The 21,775-nt window shown below is 35.8% G+C and overlaps 1 protein-coding gene across 20 annotated transcripts in view; it reads right to left on the reverse strand.

Moving 5' to 3' along the window:
* The window catches only part of CAMK2D (calcium/calmodulin dependent protein kinase II delta), a 333,039-nt gene that overhangs the window by 228,262 nt on the left and 83,002 nt on the right, over positions 1-21,775 (reverse strand). For all 20 annotated transcript variants that reach the window (XM_059377681.1, XM_059377620.1, XM_059377556.1 and 17 more), the window contains exon 3: positions 2,970-3,029. In XM_059377681.1, the coding sequence (XP_059233664.1) occupies positions 2,970-3,029 (60 nt within the window). The remainder of the gene's footprint in view (positions 1-2,969; positions 3,030-21,775) is intronic.

Genomic DNA, 21,775 nt, shown 5'->3' on the forward strand with positions numbered 1-21,775 from the left:
AGCAAAAATTTCACCAGAGGAAAAACTGTCCAAAGTAGTATTTCCTTCCTTCAAGTTTTAAAACCTGGAAGATTTTAAGATAACCTACCACATAACAGAATGGAGGAAAATGAAGAAGAGGTAAGAGTCTCACACTGGGTATCACTTTATCTATTTCAGGAAAATCAAGACCAAATGCTGTTTTTCCTGAGGAAACTGAACCAGTGCAAGTGACTCCTGTGAAGCTGTTAACCAGGAGTGACAAACAGGAGCAGCAGCACTCTGCTTACTGCACTGTTTGCCCCTGCTCTCCAGGATAATCAGATATCCATCATGGCACCTATCTTTAAACCATTCCTTTGTTTACTGCTGCTTATTATTTTTTGACAATTACTATTGGTGTTTAATCATTTCTCTTCAAATGAGTAAATACAACATTGTCAAACCGCATAACATGAAGATTAATTAAGATAATCAATTAAGGTAAAGTAGAATGAAAAATAATTCATCCACATTTCTCCAATTAGAAAAAAAGTTTTGGTGGAATCAACTAGGCAAACTCTTGCCTCAGGGTTTTTTTTTTTTTTTTTTTTTTTTTTAAGAAATGTGCATTTAATGTGGGGCTCAAACTCACAACCCCAAGATTAAGAGTCACATGCCCTACTAACTGAGCCGGCCAGGCACAGTTAATTAATATGTTGTGTCCTACCCCTTTTTGTTGGTGTTTATATGGCCTGATATTGGGGCTGGACTTTTTTCTCCGCTAGCTGTTTGTTTCCTCTATCTGTTGATGCTCCCCACCCCAGGAAGCCAAATGACTTGCTTCCTCCTGTTCTTGTTAAGGTCTTTATTCCAATTTCATTCTCAATTACGTCATCCCAACCAAACTATCTGAAATCATAATCCCCCAACAAAACCAATTTCCACACCCTTGTTTTCCCCCTTAGTACTTATGACAATATAATATCCTATACTTTGCTTATTGTCTGTCTATCCCCAAAATGCAATCTATGTGAGGGCAGGTATAATGGTCTGCTGTATTCCTATTGTATTCCCAGAAAATGAGCTTGCTGAGTGAATTAATAATATGAGTAATTTGCCACTGTTATGAGTTTTGAGTGTGTCATAGTTTAATCTATTGATTCCCATCTTGCAGTACAGAATCACTACAAAATATCTCTTGTGATTAGAAATGGATCTTGGAATTCAGGACCTGACATTTCTATAGATGCTTTTGTACTCCTGAAATCTTGAAAGATCGAAGAAAATCTCAAGTGAAGTGACCAAAAAGCCACAGCATTGGCAGCTATGGACCACTGAAAAAAATTACATGTAGTGTCAGAGTGTTTTAATGGTGCTGTCTATGTCAAAAAACTTCAGAAATTTCCCCAGTATACAACCTCCCCTTTGTTAGTAAGGTTATTCTGCATGGGGTTTCAAAATGAAAATTGTTCTTTAGTTTGAGTGTCTTTAGAATGTCTGACTTTGGTCTCCTAGAGGAAATGAGGATAACCAGTTTTATTTTCTCAAAAAGCAGAGTTTCACAGAAAGACCTCGATTAAAAACAAAACAAAAAACAACTCTTCTTCACAAGAATAACAAAGTGAACCAAACAAAAATTTCATTTATCTTAAACCTGAGCAAGAACAGTGCTCTCTGAACCATAGTGGGTCATACTGTATAATTTCTCATTAGCCAATATTATGGACTGAATATGAATAGTATCTCTCCAAAATTGTGTCTCAACCTTGCGATCTCAGAAAGTGACTGCATTTGAAGTCTTTGAAAGGGCATTTAGGTTAAAATGAGGTCATTGGAGTGGACCCCAATATAATATAATGGTGCTGTTATAAAAAGAAAAATTTACAATAGAGACAAGACCACGTGAAGACATCTATCTTCTGTCAACCCAAGGAGAAGAGTCTCAGAAGAAACAAACCCTAACACCTTGATCTCAGACTTCTTGCTTACAGAATTATGAGAAAATAAATTTCTATGTTAAAGCCATCTAATCTGTTACACTTTGTTATAACAGCCCTTGCAAAATAAGATAGCCAACCAAGAAATGCCAAAGACCATCAGGTAAAACACTGAAAAAAAGGTAGATTTACATTTCAGAGTTGTTCTCTCTCCAACTAGAAGGTTCATATTAGACAGCTGCTGGTTTGTTCATGCTCCAGATTTACTTGGTAGTGTCCATTCATTCACTTAAGAATCTAAGAAGCATGCAGGGTGCTAGAAACTTCAAGTCAGGAATAGAAATTTAATGGTCCCATTCACAAAAATAGAAGAGCTATAAACTTTCTCAGTGAATGATTTTGCAATTCTACTGCATTATCACTCCTTCTCTCATAACTTCTACATCACAATTTGGCTGACAATAAAACTCACAGAGCTGGGGCAGTGACATTGATCTAAAATAATCAACACCACTAACAGAATCATGTTCTTGTTCTTTTCATTGTTTTTCTTTGTATTCTTTTTCTTTCTTTTGTTTCTTCTATTTTTCTTATATTCATCAGTTTTTAAATTTTGAACATTATATTGTTATTTCATAATTCATGGGGGATAACAGAGAATAATAATTTTACTAGTTTCTGGAGGAAAATCAATTTAACTATACAAAAAATTCCTTGCAGGATAGGTAAAAAGTAACTTAGCTGACTAAAATAATGACATAAATTCCGTCTCTCCAAACTTCAGCAGCAGCAGCTGAACAATCCTTGAAGATACATAAAAGCACCCCAATTAATAAAACTTTGTACTATTTTTAAAGTATTAGTATATTAACTGTTACGTTTTGAAAAACATTTCAAAAACTCTTGAAGAATCAAATGTAACCATAACCAAAACCAAAAATTAGGAACTTATTTCTTAAAAGTTGCAAACAGTCTAGATTACTAAAGTAATATTACTAAAGCACATGTTGTGGTTAAAAAATACATAACATAAACATTAACATTTAAAATACATTGGAAAGATTTCCTTACCAATATTGGGGTGCTTCAGAAGACGGCAGATTCTAGCTTCTCTTTCCAGTTTCTGATGATCTGTTTATAAAAAATAAATCACAAGTCTTAGAAAAGAAGGTTAAAAGAGAATAAAATAGCATACTGACAGAAAGCCTTTACATTTGTGTATCTTTTGATCTTTTGAAAAGTGATAATTTCTTGTATTAACAGTTATAGTTATCTGTAAAAGAGAAAAAGTTGAAAAGAATAAAGCCACACTTGTTTTAAAAAAAAGTGATAATTTGCAATTAGGTTAACATAATATAGTTTAAAAATCTAATTTCCTTTCTTTTTCATTAGCTTGATGCTTGATAGAGTGAGATATAGAATAAGCTGAATTTAGACAGGGCTGAGAAAACAGGGAAAATATCACAAAATAGTAGTATTCTTTATTTAACTTAAGTATATATTATTATAACAACTTAAATAACCCAATATACACATACACATTTAATCAGAGAATGCCTATCTGGAATTTGAAATACCAAGGAAATAGTGCTAAGTATGGTTCCAGTCTGTCGCCAATGAATAAGTATTTCCTGTCCAGTCATATTTTCTATCAACTACTCTTCACACAATCATTGGTCCAACTTCCCAGGTTTTTTTTTTTTTTTTAAGATTTTTTTAATTTATTTGACAGAGATCACAAGTAGACAGAGAGGCAGGCAGAGAAAGAGGAAGGGAAGCAGGCTCTCTGCTGAGCAGAGAGCCTGACGTGGGGCCTGATCCCAGGACTCTGAGATCATGACCTGAGCAGAAGGCAGAGGCCTCAAACCACTGAGCCACCCAGGCATCCCCTTCCCAGGTTTATGATGCTCTTTATTATATTAGAGACTTCCAACAATCCCAAACTGCTTGCTCATCTTTACCCTTCTATGTTTCCCTAACCATTTCTTTGAAGGGGCATGAGCACTGTAAACTTGCAGTGTATGAACTATCTGATACTCTTCTTTGGTTTCTTTGTGGTGGTTCATATACATATATTTAGAACCAAAATCACTGGCCAAAGCATAATAATAAATGACAAAAACAAGCAATAACAGAGCAGGAACACACGTTGCCAATAAAGACAGCACTGCAGAATGGTCAATAGTTAAAAGCCTTATATAGATACCTGACTTACACCTTACAATACTCCTCTGAGGATAGGCAATATTATATCTCTATTTTAAAATTATAAACACTAAGGCATAAAGAGGTTAAGTTACTAGTGGCATCTACCAAATCAGCTCTCATTAACTAGAGACATAAAATAGCCTTAAAAGGAAAAGAGGAACACTTACCTAACTACCCACACATAATCTAGACCAACGGTTCTCCAACTTTGTGGTCTCAGAACCTCAACACTCTTAAAAATTATCAAGGACCCCAAAGAGTTTTATTCATATGTATTAGATCTATTCATGCTTACTCTATGAGAAACAAAACTTAAAAAAGAAAAAAGTTAACTATATATCAATTCATTTAAAAAAATAATGAACCCATTACATTAACATAAGTTACTGCATTTAACTTTTAAATGCATGATTTGGTTTTTATTTGGAAGTAACTGAAACTTACAGAAAATTTGAAGAACAGTACTAAAAACACTTATATAACAGATTACTCAGATACATCTATTATTAACATTTTGCCCATTTAAAAAAATTATATCCTATGTATGTATATATGTCTGTGTATGTGTATATGTATTCACATATTTAACACCAAATACATATATATGTGTATGTATACACATATACACACACACGTGTTTACATTTATCCCTAATTTTTTTTCTGAACAATTTGAAGGTAAGTTACAAAGATGAAGGCCTCTTTTGCCCCTAAAATTTCAGTGTATATTACCTTAAAATTGTGGTACTCTTAAAATCATTGTATAGTTATCAACTTCAGCAAATGCCACATCAATACAATATCTTACCAGCCATATGTTAATTTTGTATATTTAACCCAATGATGCCCTTTATAGGGTTTTTGCCCCCTAATTTAGATCCAGCCTAGGGTCAGATGGAGCATTTAGTTGTCATCTCTCCTTAAGTTTCCTTTACTCTGGAGTATTCCCACACTTTTTTTCTTCCATGACCTGAGAGATTTGAAGAATCTTCAAGATTCTGAGAGTTTTGAAGAATACCATGTCTATCTTTTAAAAAGAATGATTCTCAGGGCGCCTGGGTGGCTCAGTGGGTTAAGCCTCTGCCTTTGGCTCAGGTCATGATCTCAGGGTCCTGGGACCAGAGCCCTGCACTGGGATCTCTGCTTGTCAGGGAGCCTGCTTCCCCCTCTCTTCCTGCCTCTCTGCGTACTTGTGATCTCTCTCTCTCAAATAAATAAATAAAATCTTTAAAAAAAAGAAAAGAAAAGAATGATTCTCATTTGTTATTGTCAAATGTTTGCTCATGATTTGATTTAGGCTATGCATTCTCAGCTAGAACACTATCCTCCTCCGGCTGTCACATATGGAAGTATACACTGTCCAACTGCTTCTCAAAAATGGTAACTTTGATTGCCAGGTCAATGTGCTGTTGAATTTCTCTGCTAAATATTCTCTTTTAATTTTTCCTTTGTCACTAATAAAAATATTGTGAGACTTTTTATGGCCAAGAAAACACCCTGGTCTTCATCAAAATTCCCCCTATAGATTGTGCATTCTGTGATGATTCCTGCATGAACCAGTCTTTACTATGATAGTAGCAAAATGTTGATTTTCTAACTCCAGCACAATAACATTTTCATGGAAAATACTGTTATTTAAAAAAAAAAAGTCAATGACATTATAATAAGAATGTATAAGGACAATTAGTGGCTCGCTTAGAGTAAGCAGAGCATGTTTACCCAATCATTATGTTGTACACCTGAAACTCCTATAACATTGTGTCAATTATACTTAAAAAATGATTTTGAAATGAAAAAAAAAAAAGAAAGAGTAACAATGTTTTACATCTTTTCCAAATCTCTTTTTGATGTCTGGCTTAACAGAAGACAGCTATATTCTCCATGTTTGCTTCTATATTCAATCTACTGTACTAGGTTGTTTTGGTTGAAGTATACCAATAGAATCTGAACTTACAAGGGTATGTAGTTGGAAGAGAGTACGTCACAGCCTTTTCAAATAATGGTGTATACTGTTTTCAAAAATCATCCCAAAACTAAACAAGTGATAGTTTTTTAAAGATTAGTTGCCCTGTGAAATCTGAAACTTTATCAATGTACTTTATGAATTATATCAATAGTCACAAACTTTAATGTTTAAATCAAATTAATTTTCAACATGAATATAATAAATTTTCTAATGTAATAAAATTTTATTCTGCTACATTAAAATTCATTGCTCTTTATTGTACTTCTTTGACACCCAGGCATAATTTTATAACATGATGTACCATTTGGAAAATACTGGTTTACTATGTTATATGGTTCTTCCAAACATGGACACATTTAATTATGTACTGTTATAAAAACAGTATCACCACTAACATCACCAGAACAATTTTTAAATTTGGAATTCCTCATGTTCTCATGGATAAATACAAATTTTCCAAAAGTCTGATTTTTTTTTTGAAAGCCTGACCTGTGTTATTGCCAATAAATGCAGTCAGTTGTTTTTCATTAAGGAACAGTCTCATTTTGTTCATTTTGAGAAAATGTCTCTCAATAACCTAAGTATGAATAATCATAGTCAGTTTTTCAGTTGTAAATTCAAGTAAAAATGGTACCTCATGAAAGAGTATCTAGTTCAGCTTACAACTCAAACAACTTCAAGGTATTTTTCCTGAGACAACCACTGTATATCAGTATGGAGCAGAAGTGCTTTACACATTCTTCTCATTTAATCATGTAGAATGTTGCAAAGATATATAATCAAACGTCAAGATTTAATGATGGTAATAATTTTAACTGGTTCATCATGTGAAATCCTCAGTGAAGAAAGGTTTATTTAATCTGTAAGTGCATGGAGCTGAAAAATACAGATGAGTACTATAGTTTGATGTCACTACCTTCATTCATGCAAAGGTCCAGCAATTACATTCACTATTTCTTTTGTATTATCAGTATAAATGTCAAAACACATACACACTCACACAAAGCATACAGTATCTTAGATTTACTATGATAGCAGTTTTGAACTTGTAGATTTTCTAAGAAGGTTTCAAGGGACTCCTGGATCTACTACACCTTTGAGAACCACTGGTATATTCTACAAAAAAAACCCAAAAACCTGTGTCATATAACTTTTTTTTTTTTTAGCAATTTCAAAAAATATTTTAAACATGTATAGTGTTATTGTTTTAAGTAATCTCTATACTCAGTGAGGGCATATGGTGTTATTAATAACTCAAATAGAGATAGTGTTTTAAAGAATCAGCACAGCATTCGATTGGATCTAACAGTGTATCCATTATATCTGGATTATGAAATATAAAGACAGGTATTCTCTGGTCTTACCATTGCCTAAAACTAGAAGTGCCTCAAGTAAATGTAAAATGTAAATTCTTCAAACGCCCTATCTCTTTAACGGGTTCTCATTCTTAAGATAAGCTACTTCTAGAATATTCTCATTTAGAAATATACAAGTAGGGGTGCCTGGGTGGCTCAGTTGGTTAAACATCTGCCTTAAGCTCAGGTCATGATCCCCAAGTCCTAGGATGGAGCCCCATGTCAGGCTCTCTGCTCAATGACGAGCCTTTTTCTCCCCCTCTCTCTGCCTGATGCTACCCCCACTTGTGTGCTCTATCAAATAAACAAATAAAATCTTAAAAAAAAAGAAATACACAAGTAAACACAAAAGTTTAAATCCAATTTGAAACAGCATCTAATACTACCTTAAATCCTGCAAAGTATCCTATGTAAAACATATGCTTATAGAAATTATAATTTTGTTGTGGAGGCAGGGATATGCAAATACATATGCTATACCATGTGATATGTATTATGTATATATTATTATTTAATGTTTATATACATCACCAGATAACTATATATTAAAGAAAAACAAGATGACAAAAGATCTTTACCAACAGTATATGGTAATAGAGTTTTAGCTATAAAGATAAACATAATTACAGAATTTTATATAAAGCTTATTCTTATGGGTTCAACTATGCCTAGTAAAATTCCTATGTTAAGCTTCTAACTCTTACTACCTCAGAATGTGTGTATGTGGACCCAGGGTCTTTAAAGGGGTAATTAAGTTAAAATGAGGTCATTAGGGTAAGCCCTACATTAACATAACTGGTGTTCTTGTAAAAAGAGACATTTAGAGGGCGCCTGGGTGGCTCAGTGGGTTAAGCCACTGCCTTCAGCTCAGGTCATGATCTCAGGGTCCTGGGATCGAGTCCCACGTCGGGCTCTCTGCTCAGCAGTGAGCCTGCTTCCTCACCTCTCTCTCTGCCTGCCTCTCTGCCTACTTGTAATCTCTCTCTGTCAAATAAATAAATAAAAAATCTTTAAAAAAAAAAAAAAAGAGACATTTAGAACAGACACACCTTGAGGGAAGATCACATGAAGACATAGGGAGAAGACATCTATAAGCAAGGAGAGAGCCCTCAGGAGAAAACCAACTTGTTGAAACTCTGATCTTGGACTTCTTGCGTACAGAATTTGCTAAGATAAATTTCTGTTGTTTAACCCCTCATATGTGTTACTTTGTTATCGCAGCCCTAGCTGATAAATACACCAAAGTATTAGTTTTACATTGCTATATAACAAATAGCCACAAATACAGAAGCTTAAAATAACCGCTCATTTATAATCTCACAGTTTCTGTGAGTCAGGAACCTGGGCATAATTTAACTGAGCCCTTTGCTTTGGGATTTCTCAAAAGGCTGCAATGAATATATCAGCTAGGGTTGGGGTCTCATCTACAGACTAAAGAAGGATCTGTTTCCAAGCCCGCATAGTTGGTGGCAGTATTCAGTTCTCAAAAGCTGTTGAGTTGAGGGTCTTTCCTAGCCAGCTCTTGGCTGGTTGTTGCCCTCACTTCCTTGTTATGTATCAACATGCTTCATCAACTAGCTTCATCAATGCCACTCTGGTAAAGAGTGTGCCACCAAAATATCTAGCCTAATCACAGAAGTGACATCCCATCACATTTGCCATATTAGATGGGTTAGAAACAAGTCATGAAGATGGCCTACTTTTAAGGGGAGGTAAGTACACAAGGGCAGAAATACCAGGAAGCAAAGATCACTGGAGCAATCTTAGAGATTGCCTGCCACATTTAACTTTATAATAGTGCCAATGTTTTCATGAGCTTTCGCTTCATTTACTTTTCTTCCATACAGTCACATAACTTAGTGATCTCCTATGACTTCTATGGCATTCTGCACTCTCCTACTGGGGCATGTTCTGACATTCCAAACACAATGATAGAACTAAAGTTTTAATTAAAACCAGAATTTAGCAATAACCAAAATGCTTCAAATTTGGTATCAAGTTTACGACTTTCCTTTAGAGGGAGAAGACAGGTGAGGAGGAGTGATTAAGTACCTATTAATACCAAAAGAACATTTCTGTATTTATGATGATTAAGTTTTACATTTAAAATTTCCTTTACTTTTAATTCAGTCAGCAACAAAAAAATCATGCATCCCTACCTCATCATTCCCAGCTCTCACAATGGTAAGAGACAATAAGACACATGAAAAAATGTTCATTATCACTAGCCATCAGGGAGATTCAAATTAAAACCACATTGAGATACCACCTTACACCAGTTAGAATGGCCAGAATTAGCAAAACAGTAAACAATGTGTGTTGGAGAGGATGTGGAGAAAGGGGAACCCTCTTACATTGTTGGTGGGAATACAAGTTGGTGCAACCACTTTGGAAAACAGTGTGGAGATTCCCCAAGAAATTAAAAATAGAGCTTCCCTATGACCCTGCAATTGCACTACTGGGTATTTACCCCAAAGATACAGATGTTGTGAAAAGAAGGGCCATCTGTACCCCAATGTTTATAGCAGCAATGGTCATGGTAGCCAAACTATGGAAAGAACCAAGATGTCCTTCAACAGACAAATGGATAAGGAAGATGTGGTCTATATACACTATGGAATATTATGCCTCCATCAGAAAGGATGAATACCCAACTTTTGTATCAACATGGACGGGACTGGAAGAGATTATGCTGAATGAAATAAGTCAAGCAGAGAGAGTCAATTATCATATGGTTTCACTTATTTGTGGAGTATAACAAATAGCATGGAGGACAAAGGCAGATGGAGAGGAGAAGGGAGGTCAGAGAAATTGGAAGGGGAGGTGAACCATGAGAGACTATGGACTCTGAAAAACAATCTGAGGGTTTTGAAGGGGCAGGGGGTGGGAGGTTGGGGGAGCCAGGTGGTGGGTATTAGAGAGGGCACGGATTGCATGGAGCACTGAGTGTGGTGCAAAAACAGTGAATACTGTTACGCTGAAAAGAAATACAAAATTAAAAAAAAAAAAGAAATTGATGAAGACATATGTAAATGAAAGACATCCATAATACTGTTTATTATCATCTAAAGATTTTCTTTCATTATTCAGACATGCTGCAGCTACTATAGAACCAGAGTGATTTATCATTTAATATTTATTAAAATATTCAAACTTTAGTAGTTTGACTTTTTTCTTCCCTTGAAGCTCAAGTCCACACTGTTATATGAATAAAAATACAACCCTTCAGGCTATAATTTGTCAGGTCTGAAAAGATACATGATGTTAGCAATATGGCTAAGATCTACTCTACAAACAATGCCATAAAGAAAATATATCATCATTCAGTTTTTTTTTTTTAAAGATTATTTATTTATTTATTTGACAGACCGAGATCACAAGTAGGCAGAGAGGCAGGCAGACAGAAAGAGTGGGAAGCAGGCTCCCTGCTGAGCAGAGATCCTGATGTGGTGCTCAATCCCAGGACGCTGGGATCATGACCTGAGCTGAAGACAGAGGCTTTAACCCACTGAGCCACCCAGGTGCCCCTATCATCATTCAGTTTTGACATGGTATCAGTAGGTAACAGTATTTACTTAGGACAAAGACATCAGCATTTTAAAAGTTTCTGAGAATTTTGAGATAATGTAGTCACTTCTTCTCAGCTTTAAGATTCTTTTTAGATACTTTTTAACCTTAATAAGGCGTTTATTTCAAATAAGGTCCTAAATGTGAGTTCAAGCCTAATGAAGTAAATCCTTCACTCCTGTTCCAAATCAAATTTTAATCTTTATGGAAAATAACTCTGGTCACAAATGAAAATTAAAAGGCTAGCCCTTAATCACTTCCACATAGAAACAGGAGTATCACTAAAGCTACATAAAGCAACAACTTCTTTACCCAGCCAACATCAGCCAGTGAAATACCATCAAGTAAATTTCAAAGGTAACTACTTCCCCTACCCCAAATGACAACTTAAAACATTAACCTCTTAGGGATAAATCTATTAATCATTGCTTTCTTAAATAAACAACATACAAAATAATTTAAACTTTTTGACACCCTTGGGTCATTATTACTCTCCTATAATTCAGCGAAGCCCTCAGAGGCTACAGAGGTGTTAAAGTCCACGGGGTACTGCCTTGTGTTCAGTCTGCCCCATACCCCTCAATATGGAATCAACTTGTCAGCACAGGCAATGCAAAGGGATGGTTTGGGCAGGGAGAGGTGGGTAGCTATCATAATTGGTCACTTACCCCCTTTCCCTCCAAACACACATATGAGTATAAACATGCAACCTAAGGAAGACATGGATTTGCCACACCCAAGAGGGTTGAGTTCTTCCAGATGCCCCTCCTCACAGACAGATTCCCACCCATAAAATTATCTTATATAGCATTTATGCAGGAGTCACCCCTCATGCCCATGAAAACAGAATGTTTACAATCCAACTCCATCATTAATGTTTGTTCTGCTGACCTTCTGGCTTGCCAGCTTAAGCTGCTACCTTCCCTGCTCCTACCTCCTTGGTTGATCCTTGCACCAGTATGAGATCAATGCCTTAGATCTATCAGTTTTTGAGGGCAGGTTAATCCTGCTTTTCCGGTTTCTCCACTACAACCAACCCAACTCGATTCTTAACTTTGTCACATTTGTTTGGTTTCTAAGAAATGACACTCTCCCTGCTTGCCATCTAGAACCACACCTGCCTGGCTATCCATTTTCAGAAGAGGGACAATTAAAAAAAATGGACCTAAACTACTTTAAGTTTTATATTGTCGCATCTGTTTATTATACCTTTTCTATTTCTTCACATGTTTTTCACTATCTGCTCTTAACTGCTGTATCTTCAGTACATAAAACGATTTCAGGTACACATAACAGGCATTAAATAAACCTTTGTCGAATGAATAAATGAATTAATGACAACTGCCCTTTCCTTGTTTCATAACTGCTTTGAACTAAGGACAGATGAAAACAAGGATATGAGAATATAAAATAATTACAAATAACCTAGCAGTGAAAACCTGAAGAGACCTTTTCTGAAAAAAAGGTATAGTCTTTAGTGCAGGAATTCTAAAGTACTATAATGTGGCTACTCAGAGGACTTATTCCTAAAGATTTTTTGAATTACATTCTGAATACATTTTTCTTGTTAGAGAAACTACTTCAAGCTAAATGAGGCATTTCTTTGATAGGAATACAGATTCTGTCCATAAGTAGGTCAGATTTAAAACCACACTGTAAGTTAGAAAGAGCTATTTAAAGGGGTCACTTCATTACAAAGCTTGAGTATGATGTATATGGATTTAAAGCTATCATATTCATTTAACAAAGGTTTTTTAAAAATTCATAACTAAATATTATCTTTCATTTTATCCTTTTATTTTAAACAAGTTTAATCCAATCATTAATTTGAATTTTTTTTAACTATTTGACCTAGATTCTATTATTTCTGACATTAGGTACTCGTCACTTCCCACTACTTTCTGTTGCCCACTAATATCCTGGGTAAATCAGTAAGATTCTATAATTATATAGGATAATGTTCTTCCTTTCACGGTAAAGTAGAATTAGATATATGTGCTAAAAGTTCATATATCTGAACTTAGGAGTGAGACCTTTTGAACAGCTTTTTTTTTTTTTCTCCCCTGTGTGGGAAGCTCACACAAATGTTAAATTCTGAATTATGATGTCAGTCAAACCTTCATTCTATATGAACCACAAACCACAGTTTATGATTTCTACAGAAAACCCCTTTTCCCTGACCTTTTTAAACATCCATCACATGGGAGATAAACCAGGCATCTACTTCATTTTACCTTCTTTCTGAAGTTTTACCTGTGGAGGAAGATGGAATTGTCCACAAGGGCCAGAAAAATAAAAGGCTCATCATGAAAGCTCCTGATAGTGCAGAACTAGACAAAGAGACAACCCAGAGGGATGGAAAGACCTCAGGTTTCAGAGCAGAACACCCAAGAGCTGCTCTCTGGTTCTACCACTTACAACTAGCTGGGTATCAAAGTTCCTTGACTTCTCAAAAGAGTCATCTATAAAATGAGCATAAAATATCTAGCACCAGGCAGCATATTTGGGACAAAGTGGTACTCAATAAATTATGGTATCACCATCATTATTTCTATTATTACTAGAAACCTGTAACTCTAAAATAACAAAATTCTTAACAGATGTTATTAGTTCCATCAAGCATTAATAATTTTATATGTACTTTAATATACTATGAAAATAACTTATCCATAAAATCATATGATAATGCTTCTTAGGCATTCATTGTTAATTGAAACAGTGGGATAACCACTGAGATCTATGGTCAAAAAGAGACAAATCAATGTAGTAAAATATGAACAAAAACTCAGTTATTCAGCGTTACAGTATAATCTAAATATCTCAAAAACAAGAATACAAGGGGAAAATGTGCATGTAAAATTTTTAAACAAATTACACTGACTAGCTTTATATCCAAAATATAAATTTTATTCATTCATTTCACACATCCAAAATGAATGATGTCTGACAAATAATTTATCATATCATATTATTTTAGAAAAAGCTACTGATAATATATTTAGCCTATTTTTTAGGAATGTAAAGGAATAAACAGTGAAATTTGATGGTACCACTCTTAAGCTATCCTGTAGGAGAAATGTTTTTCTTCTTCCACTACAATGACATTCTTTTTTTTTTTTTTTAAGATTTTATTTATTTGAGAGAGAGAGTGTGAGTGAATGAGCTGGGGGGAGGGGCAAAGGGAGAGGAAGAAGCAGACTCCCCATTGAGCAGGGAGCCTGACCCTCAGCTAGATCCCAGGACCCTGAGATCATGACCTGAGCCAAAGGCAGCCACTCAACTGACTGTGCTGCCCAGTTGCCCCACAACAATGACATTCAGTCAGATACATGACATTATATCTGTTATGAAAACAATGCTTTACACAAAATCATGAAATGCAAGACAAAAAATTTTAAAAGGCTTTTGTTGAGTAGCAATTTAAACAAGCACACAATATGTATAGGCCTCTTAGAACTACAAATAGTAAGCATTAATTTATGTAAAATACTTTCATATAAATGTTTAATATATGATTATACAGAATATATAGAATATCTAGATACCTACCAAGAATGTAACAAGGGATGGGAATACTCTGTTCTGACAAACCAGAAATCTTAGGAGAATCTCCTAGTAAGCCTCTCATTAGTTCTAGGTAATATGCTAAAAGAATACGAATTGAGCTTTTTCCTCTGAGAGGAAGAGGCAGTGTAACTGTATAGAATTTAGGCACGGGGCAGAAAATGCTGTAAAAATTCTTGCTAGAGTGTAGATATCCTCCAGATGATTAAGGGAAGAGATGGATAGGAAACCCTGCTTACACCCCTTGAGTACTAGGTGACATCAGCCAGCTTTCCTCTTAAGTTCAAAGCCTCTCATAGGAGGTGCTTCTGCCTGCCTGTGTGACTCTCATTTTAACATGGTGGCATCACTCATTACATGTTTTAAGGCAAGGAACTTTAAGGATTTTGTCAGGAGAAACAAATCAGGAAACAAAAGACCAGAAGAGTGGTATCCAGAAAAGAGAGATAGCTAGAACAAGTCTCTGCAGCAAGTCACAGTCAAGGCATATTCACAGGAGGAGAGCAAACTTCCCTACATGGCATTTAGAACACAAGGTGTCAGACTGAGAGTTCACACAGAACAGATAGATGATTCAGTAATATGATTTTAAGCTGTTTTTGCTCAAGTAACTGTTAACATCATAAAAAACTAACTTTTTTTTTTTTTTTTAAGTAGGCTCCATGCCCAATGTGGGGCTTGAACTCATGACTCTGAGATCAAGAATCCCATGCTTTACCGACTGAGCCAACAATACTCCAAAATAAACCTTTATATAAACAAATTATGAGGATATTCATTGATGCATATTAAGAATTACAGATATTTAAACTTATATCTTTATTTTAATTGTATATTAATAATTCATATGGCATTTTTAAAAAAGATTATTTATTTATTTGACAGAGAGAAAGAGCGAGATCACAAGTAAGCAGAGAGGCAGACAGAGAGAGGGAGGGAAGCAGGCTCCCCTCTGAGTAGAGAACCCGATGCACGGCTTGATCCCAGGACCCTGAGATCATGACCTGAGCCCAAGGCAGAGGCTTAAGCCACTGAGCCACCCAGGTGCCCCAATTCATATGGCATTTTTTAAAAGATTTTTTTTTTTTTTAATTTGACAGAGAGAGATCACAAGTAGAGAGAGAAAGGAAGAAGCAGGCTCCCTGCCTAGCAGAGAGCCCAATGCGGTACTGGATCCCAGGAACCTGAGATCATGACCTGAGCTGAAGGCAGAGGCCCAACCCACTGAGCCACCCAGGCAGCCCCGCATTTTTAAAAATATTTTATTTATTTATTTGACAGACAGAGATCACAAGTAGGCAGAGAGGCAGGCAGAGAGAGAGAGAGAGAGAGGAGGAAGCAGGCTTCCTGCCAAGCAGAGAGCCGGATGCAGGACTCGATCCCACGACCCTGAGATCCCCACCCAAGCCGAAGGCAGAGCCACCCAGGCACCCTCATATGGCATTTTAGAAATTACTCTGATCATATTCCTGTAGAAGGGTAATGAGATGAATTTTGTATCTTATTTTGTCCTCAGTTTCTAGAATTTGGTCTATATAGTACTCTCCCCTCAGTGTAATTTTACTTGTGCTTTTAGAAGAATTTAGCTGCACAATTCCATTCTCATGTTTAGGCATAACAGAGATAAGTCACTTCAGACATTCTGTATTAAAATCTTTTAAACTTATTACCTAGAGACCACAGGGACCCAGAATGGAAAGAAGGCATACTGAAGATAATACAATCCACGTTTTACCATTTTTTCCACTGGTCCAGATGATTTTTATAGGCAGTTGCATAGTAACACAAGAGAGCATTTATTTTAGCGATTTCACAAAAAATAAATTTTTCTTACTGTGGTAAACATATTTTGCTGTTCTTAAATATGTTTTTTTACTAATCAAATACACACAACTTATTCAAAACATGAAAAGGAGAAAACATACAGTTTTCACAGGATGTTTTTCTTTATGTAGTTTAATATTAATACATTAAAAACAAAGACAACTTTGGATAAGAATTTAAAGATTTTATTTATTTCTTTATTTGAGAGAGAGGAAGAGAGACAATGGGTGAGCAGGAGCAGGATGTGGGGTTTGGGGGAGTGGTAAGCAGAGGGAGAGGGACAAGCAGACTGTATGAGGAGTGCAGAGCTCTATGCGGGTATTGATCCCATGACCCTGAGATCATGACCTGAGCAGAAATCAAGAGTCAGATGTTCAACTGACTGAGCCACCCAGGCGCCCCTGGATAACAATTTAGAAGAATTAAGGAAAGAAAGGAGATACATGGACTTTCATCATTCCTTTAAGCATCTGGAACATTCAGTTATTCACTTTTCTGTTCATGAGTTTCCCTCGTGAAGAGGTAACTGTGAAGCTAAGAAATCTTAAACTTCAGGCCCCTAATGGGATCTTAGCTATATGATCATATGTTCTCATAAAACCTGCAAAACAAGGTGTTTCAAGACAATCAATTATGATCATTGTTTCCTTCCACTACCTCTTCCCTTCAATCATATCTCCCCTTATATTTAGTGATACTATAGTGGCCACAAACATTTTTGAGATCTAGCCAAGGGGAAGCTAAGTGGAGGATACAATTTAGTTTGGATATAATGAAACATATTTAAACCTGGTTCACAGCCACTTGTGGGTATAGTTGTGTTATGACTGGTCATCCCAAAGGAAGAATGCTTCCTGGAATACACCCACCTCCCAGCCTGTGGTGAGATGAGAGGGCAAGGACACCACAGTGCATGAACTTGCACTACAAATCATCCCACGAGTGTCGGTGTACAGAGGAGAAAGAGCAACTTTTTGCTATTTTTCTAAATTTCATTTTGCCTTGCAATATATGTCAGCTTCTCAAAATTCATAATTTCTCATGACTATTTTCATTCTAAATATATATTTCCTTTTGAGTTTCATCTTGTGTTTGTAATTTTGTTTTCTCTCTTTAGGGAGAATCTCCTAAACTGCATAAACTGCAATCTCTGGGTCCATGCTCACATATAGTTACAAAAAAAGTAGAAAAAGGTAGCATTGTTCAAATTCTGAACATAAAAAAATCACACACAATAAAGTTCTTCACAAAACTTATATTAACTTTAAGTAAATAGATACTCATTTATATTGTTAAGCTACTCATTAAAAAGCTGTACATAACTTATATTACATTAGTCATGACATAAATATCATAACAAAAATATCACCAACTTGAAAATGAGGGAGAAAAAGAATGACTTCCAGTATAAGATCTGCAAGGAATTAAGGATAAAAAGCAAATCTTATAAAAGTGAAGAACTATAATTCATACATACTCTCTCCCCTGAGAATGTTACATATTTGAGATGATTTATGCTTATATTTAGGGGGAAAAATACCTAGATCAGACATGGTACTTAAACATATCCATTATTAATGTACTTATTAAGCATTTTTATTAAGCAGGCACAAGGACATGGATTGATGTTTTGGAAGATAAAGTAATTTATTACAGTCTAACTACTCATGAACTAATAATTAAATCAGAAATCACATATTTAATAACAATAATAATAATACCCTTCAAGTTGGAGATGGAAAGTGAAACTATCATTTATTGAACTATACTCCCCAAGTTGAAAAATTCAAGACACCTCATCTTGTCTCTATATATTTAATCATATATTTCTATTTTACCCATATTTTGTGGATGCTTTTATTTCTTATAGACACTCAAAAAGACACACACACACATACAATAGGAAGTTTAATGTAGCTACCTAAATTTAAAAAAAAACTACTGAAACAAGATATTAAAATAAAATAATTTCATTTTTAATTGAAATTCTGAAGGTTAAAAATTAAACATTTTCAGATACAAGATGCTAAAACCATATATTCAGGACTTGTCAAGTGGTCAGTTGAAGCCATACTGCCATTATGAGCCCATTTCTCACTTCCAGCTGTACAAGAGCAGACAAAGAGAACATGAGGGAGGACTGTTCTGCGTAGAATCCTCAGAACACTCTACATCCCCTTTTACCCCACACTGGAAAGCTTACTCAAGAGCACTAAATCGAGGGAAGAAAGGTGTGTCTGAGAGAAATATTTGAAAAGATTCATCTCCTACAGTTTGAGAAAAACAAGAATAGCTTCCTATTTAAATTGGACTCTACAGGCATGAAACTTTGTCTGGCTAGTGGGATAGATTGTCTTACAATGGACAATCCCCATGAGAACTACATGGAGAGCCAATGCGACCCAAAAGTGGAGTAGAATGGCAGAAGCCCAGGAGCTGGAAAGGCAGCTAAAAACATGGCCATCCAGACAGGGGAAATATGGCCATCATTAGCAAAATGGTCACCAGTGGTCCCTAAGAGGAACTGCCCCAAAACTCACAAAAATGTCCCATGAGATCAGTAATCACGCATTTCTCAGACAGTAGCAGTCTGGATTAGAACTGTACCAGTGAAATCAAATAAGCACATCTCCTTATAGCTCCTTATAGCTCCTAAAGGGCCACACACAGGAACCAGGGAGTGGGAGAGGAAGTGAGGTGACAAAGTATTGGGTACTATACCTTTCTCTGGTCCCTGGAGTCTCTCAAGTATGAAACAGACCTGACTTGGCAGAGGAGAGAAGTTTCAAATGATTTTACACTGGCCAGAACTTTTTAATTCTGAAATGAGACTGTTTTTGTGACTCAAAGGAAGTACCAAAGCTCTGAGATCTGACCAAGACTTCTTCCAGGGCAGGAGTGAATAGATTACATGGATTTCTGGGAGCTGAGGAGGGGGTGGTCTCAGTGGGGTACACATGATCTGTTTATAGGACTTTCATAAAATAGAGGTTACAAATATTTTCTTTAATGAAGTCTAAAACCATCTAGAATTTGGATTTGCTGAATATTGTTATTTCTTTCACATTGCATTCTGCTTTCAGAGTTCCCATGTCCAATTACATTAGAATACCTGCGAGATATGTTTGTGTACTTTACAATCACCTAAAAACTTTCTAGATAACTTACAGTTTAGAGTGTATAATCTTATTCCATCAGATCTTGAAGTTATAATGTATCTAAAATGCAGGACAGAATTCCCTGAACTTAAGCGAGTGTCATTCTTAGTTCAACATTCTAGATGTCCTCCTTTATCATTCATTGGTAATGAGTATTTATCTTTTACCTAGAATATTCTATCTCAAGTGCTGTATCATTTAGAAGACATATTTGCCATTGGCATGGCATTATAGACTGGGCCAGCTCTAAAGCAAAAGCTTTTTGTAACCCCGCTTGGCTAGATGCTTATCGTTTATAAGGAGGCCTATTAAATGTCACCCAAAGTGAAGCTGGTTCCTTCTGAACTCTAAAGAGGAAGATGCTTGCCTCTCTGTGGAAAATTTTAAAGCCACCAGCAAAAAAAAAAAAAAAAAAAAATCTGTCCTGGACTGACACATGAAATTAACTTTTATTCCCATTATAAGGAACAGACCCACGGCCCAGATGCTAAATGTCTACTGTCTGTAGAGCGACACTGAAAAAAAAATCTGATTTATGTCAATCCACAGGTATTATGAGAGTCAAAACAAGACTCCCTAACAGCTGGAAAGAGGGCAAGGTAACCCCTGGGAGTTCAACACTTTTTTTGTATCACAGCTAAAAGAAATCAATGGCTACTTCTCCCCTCACCCAGGGAATAAAATGCCATTGGCACTAGGGAGAAACCCATACCATTTGCTCCTTAAAACATGAGACTGTAGGAAGTCTGCCAAGTGACCTGGAAATATGGGACTGTGACCAGAGGTCTTTGAAGAGAGCATCCTGCATTAGCTTTTCACAGCAGAATCAAATATGCAGCTATAGTCCCCGTGTGGATATTCCATCTTTAACAAGTCATCTATCTCCTACATAATAAATCTTTTTTTTTCCTTTTCACAGTCTTATTCCTGACTTATTTGCCCCCATTCCTATTTACCTTCTCTCACCCTAATATTATTTTAAAAAATCTTATTGTAAAAATGATAGATTTCAACTAGGAAATGTAGGCATATATGTGACACATTTTAGTTAAAATAAATATTACTTAAAACACCACTATCCAGATATATCATCATTTACATCTTGATCCATGTCCTGCCAGTTTTGTTTTATGTTTTTTTTTTTTTGCATATTCATAACACACTACTTTGGACTGTAAAATCACAGTTTATATACTTTTGTAAACTACCTGAATCTCTAAAGCAATTGCTTAGTAAAGACAGACTTCTGGATGGATGGCTAAACAACTGAATGATAAAAGCTTACAAACTGGAATTTGGGGAGGCAGGGAGATCCTTCCCAGATGAAACATACCCTAATCATACCAGATGCCCCTCCTTGCAATTTCTGTCAAAAGGACGTGACTAATTTGCTCCTCAAGATATTTGCATAAATGGTAAAGTTCCCATGGAATCAGAGGGAAATTAATTAATCTAGTTAAAAAAGTTCACTTTTTGGGAGAAAAACACAAGACTAATATGTAAATAGTGGACATGCAAATGCAATTATAGTCACAGAGGTAAAAAGTCATGTAAAATTGATAAAATTTGCAGGCTTGTATGAAAATAAAATAAAATCTTCCATCTAAAATAGGTGCACTGTCTACTTCATTCATAATTTCTTGCTTTATTCATCAACATCTACCATTTGTCTTTGGGTAAGCCAAGATCTACACAGGCTCTATAAAAGTGATTAAGACACAATTCCTGTCATCTTGGAATTTGTAACCCAAACATGAGGACTGCTTTAGCTCTGATTTTTATGTCTATTTACTGGCCAAAATACAAGGAAAATATGGAAAAGAGACCATTCAAGATCCAGGCTATCTCTATCATACAAACCATTCAAAACTTGGGAAATTTTTATTTGGTCTTAGTGGGTCTTCTTCTCCTATCTGTACCCCAACCATTCACTCTTCTTTGTTTATTAAAGATGTAGTACCTAGCCAGTTTTCATCTGCTGCCTGCCAACATGTTAGGCTACTTCAACAAAGGGATAACTCGTTCACACAGGGCTTCTCAGTTCCTTGACCCCTTTGTCTCCAGTGATCTGGAGATTACTTTTTGCCCATTTCAGTTACTTCTCTTGTAGTCATTCCTTGAAACTTGGCCATTCTTCTCCAGAGTCAGGAAGTAAAAAACCCCAACCACCAACTGTTCATTTTCCAAACAGTGTGCTCAAAGCCTCCTAGGTAACATTTTCCAACCATCAGGACCA

Source organism: Mustela nigripes, chromosome 1 (assembly GCF_022355385.1).
Source record: "Mustela nigripes isolate SB6536 chromosome 1, MUSNIG.SB6536, whole genome shotgun sequence".
NCBI classification, from domain to species: Eukaryota; Metazoa; Chordata; class Mammalia; order Carnivora; family Mustelidae; genus Mustela; species Mustela nigripes.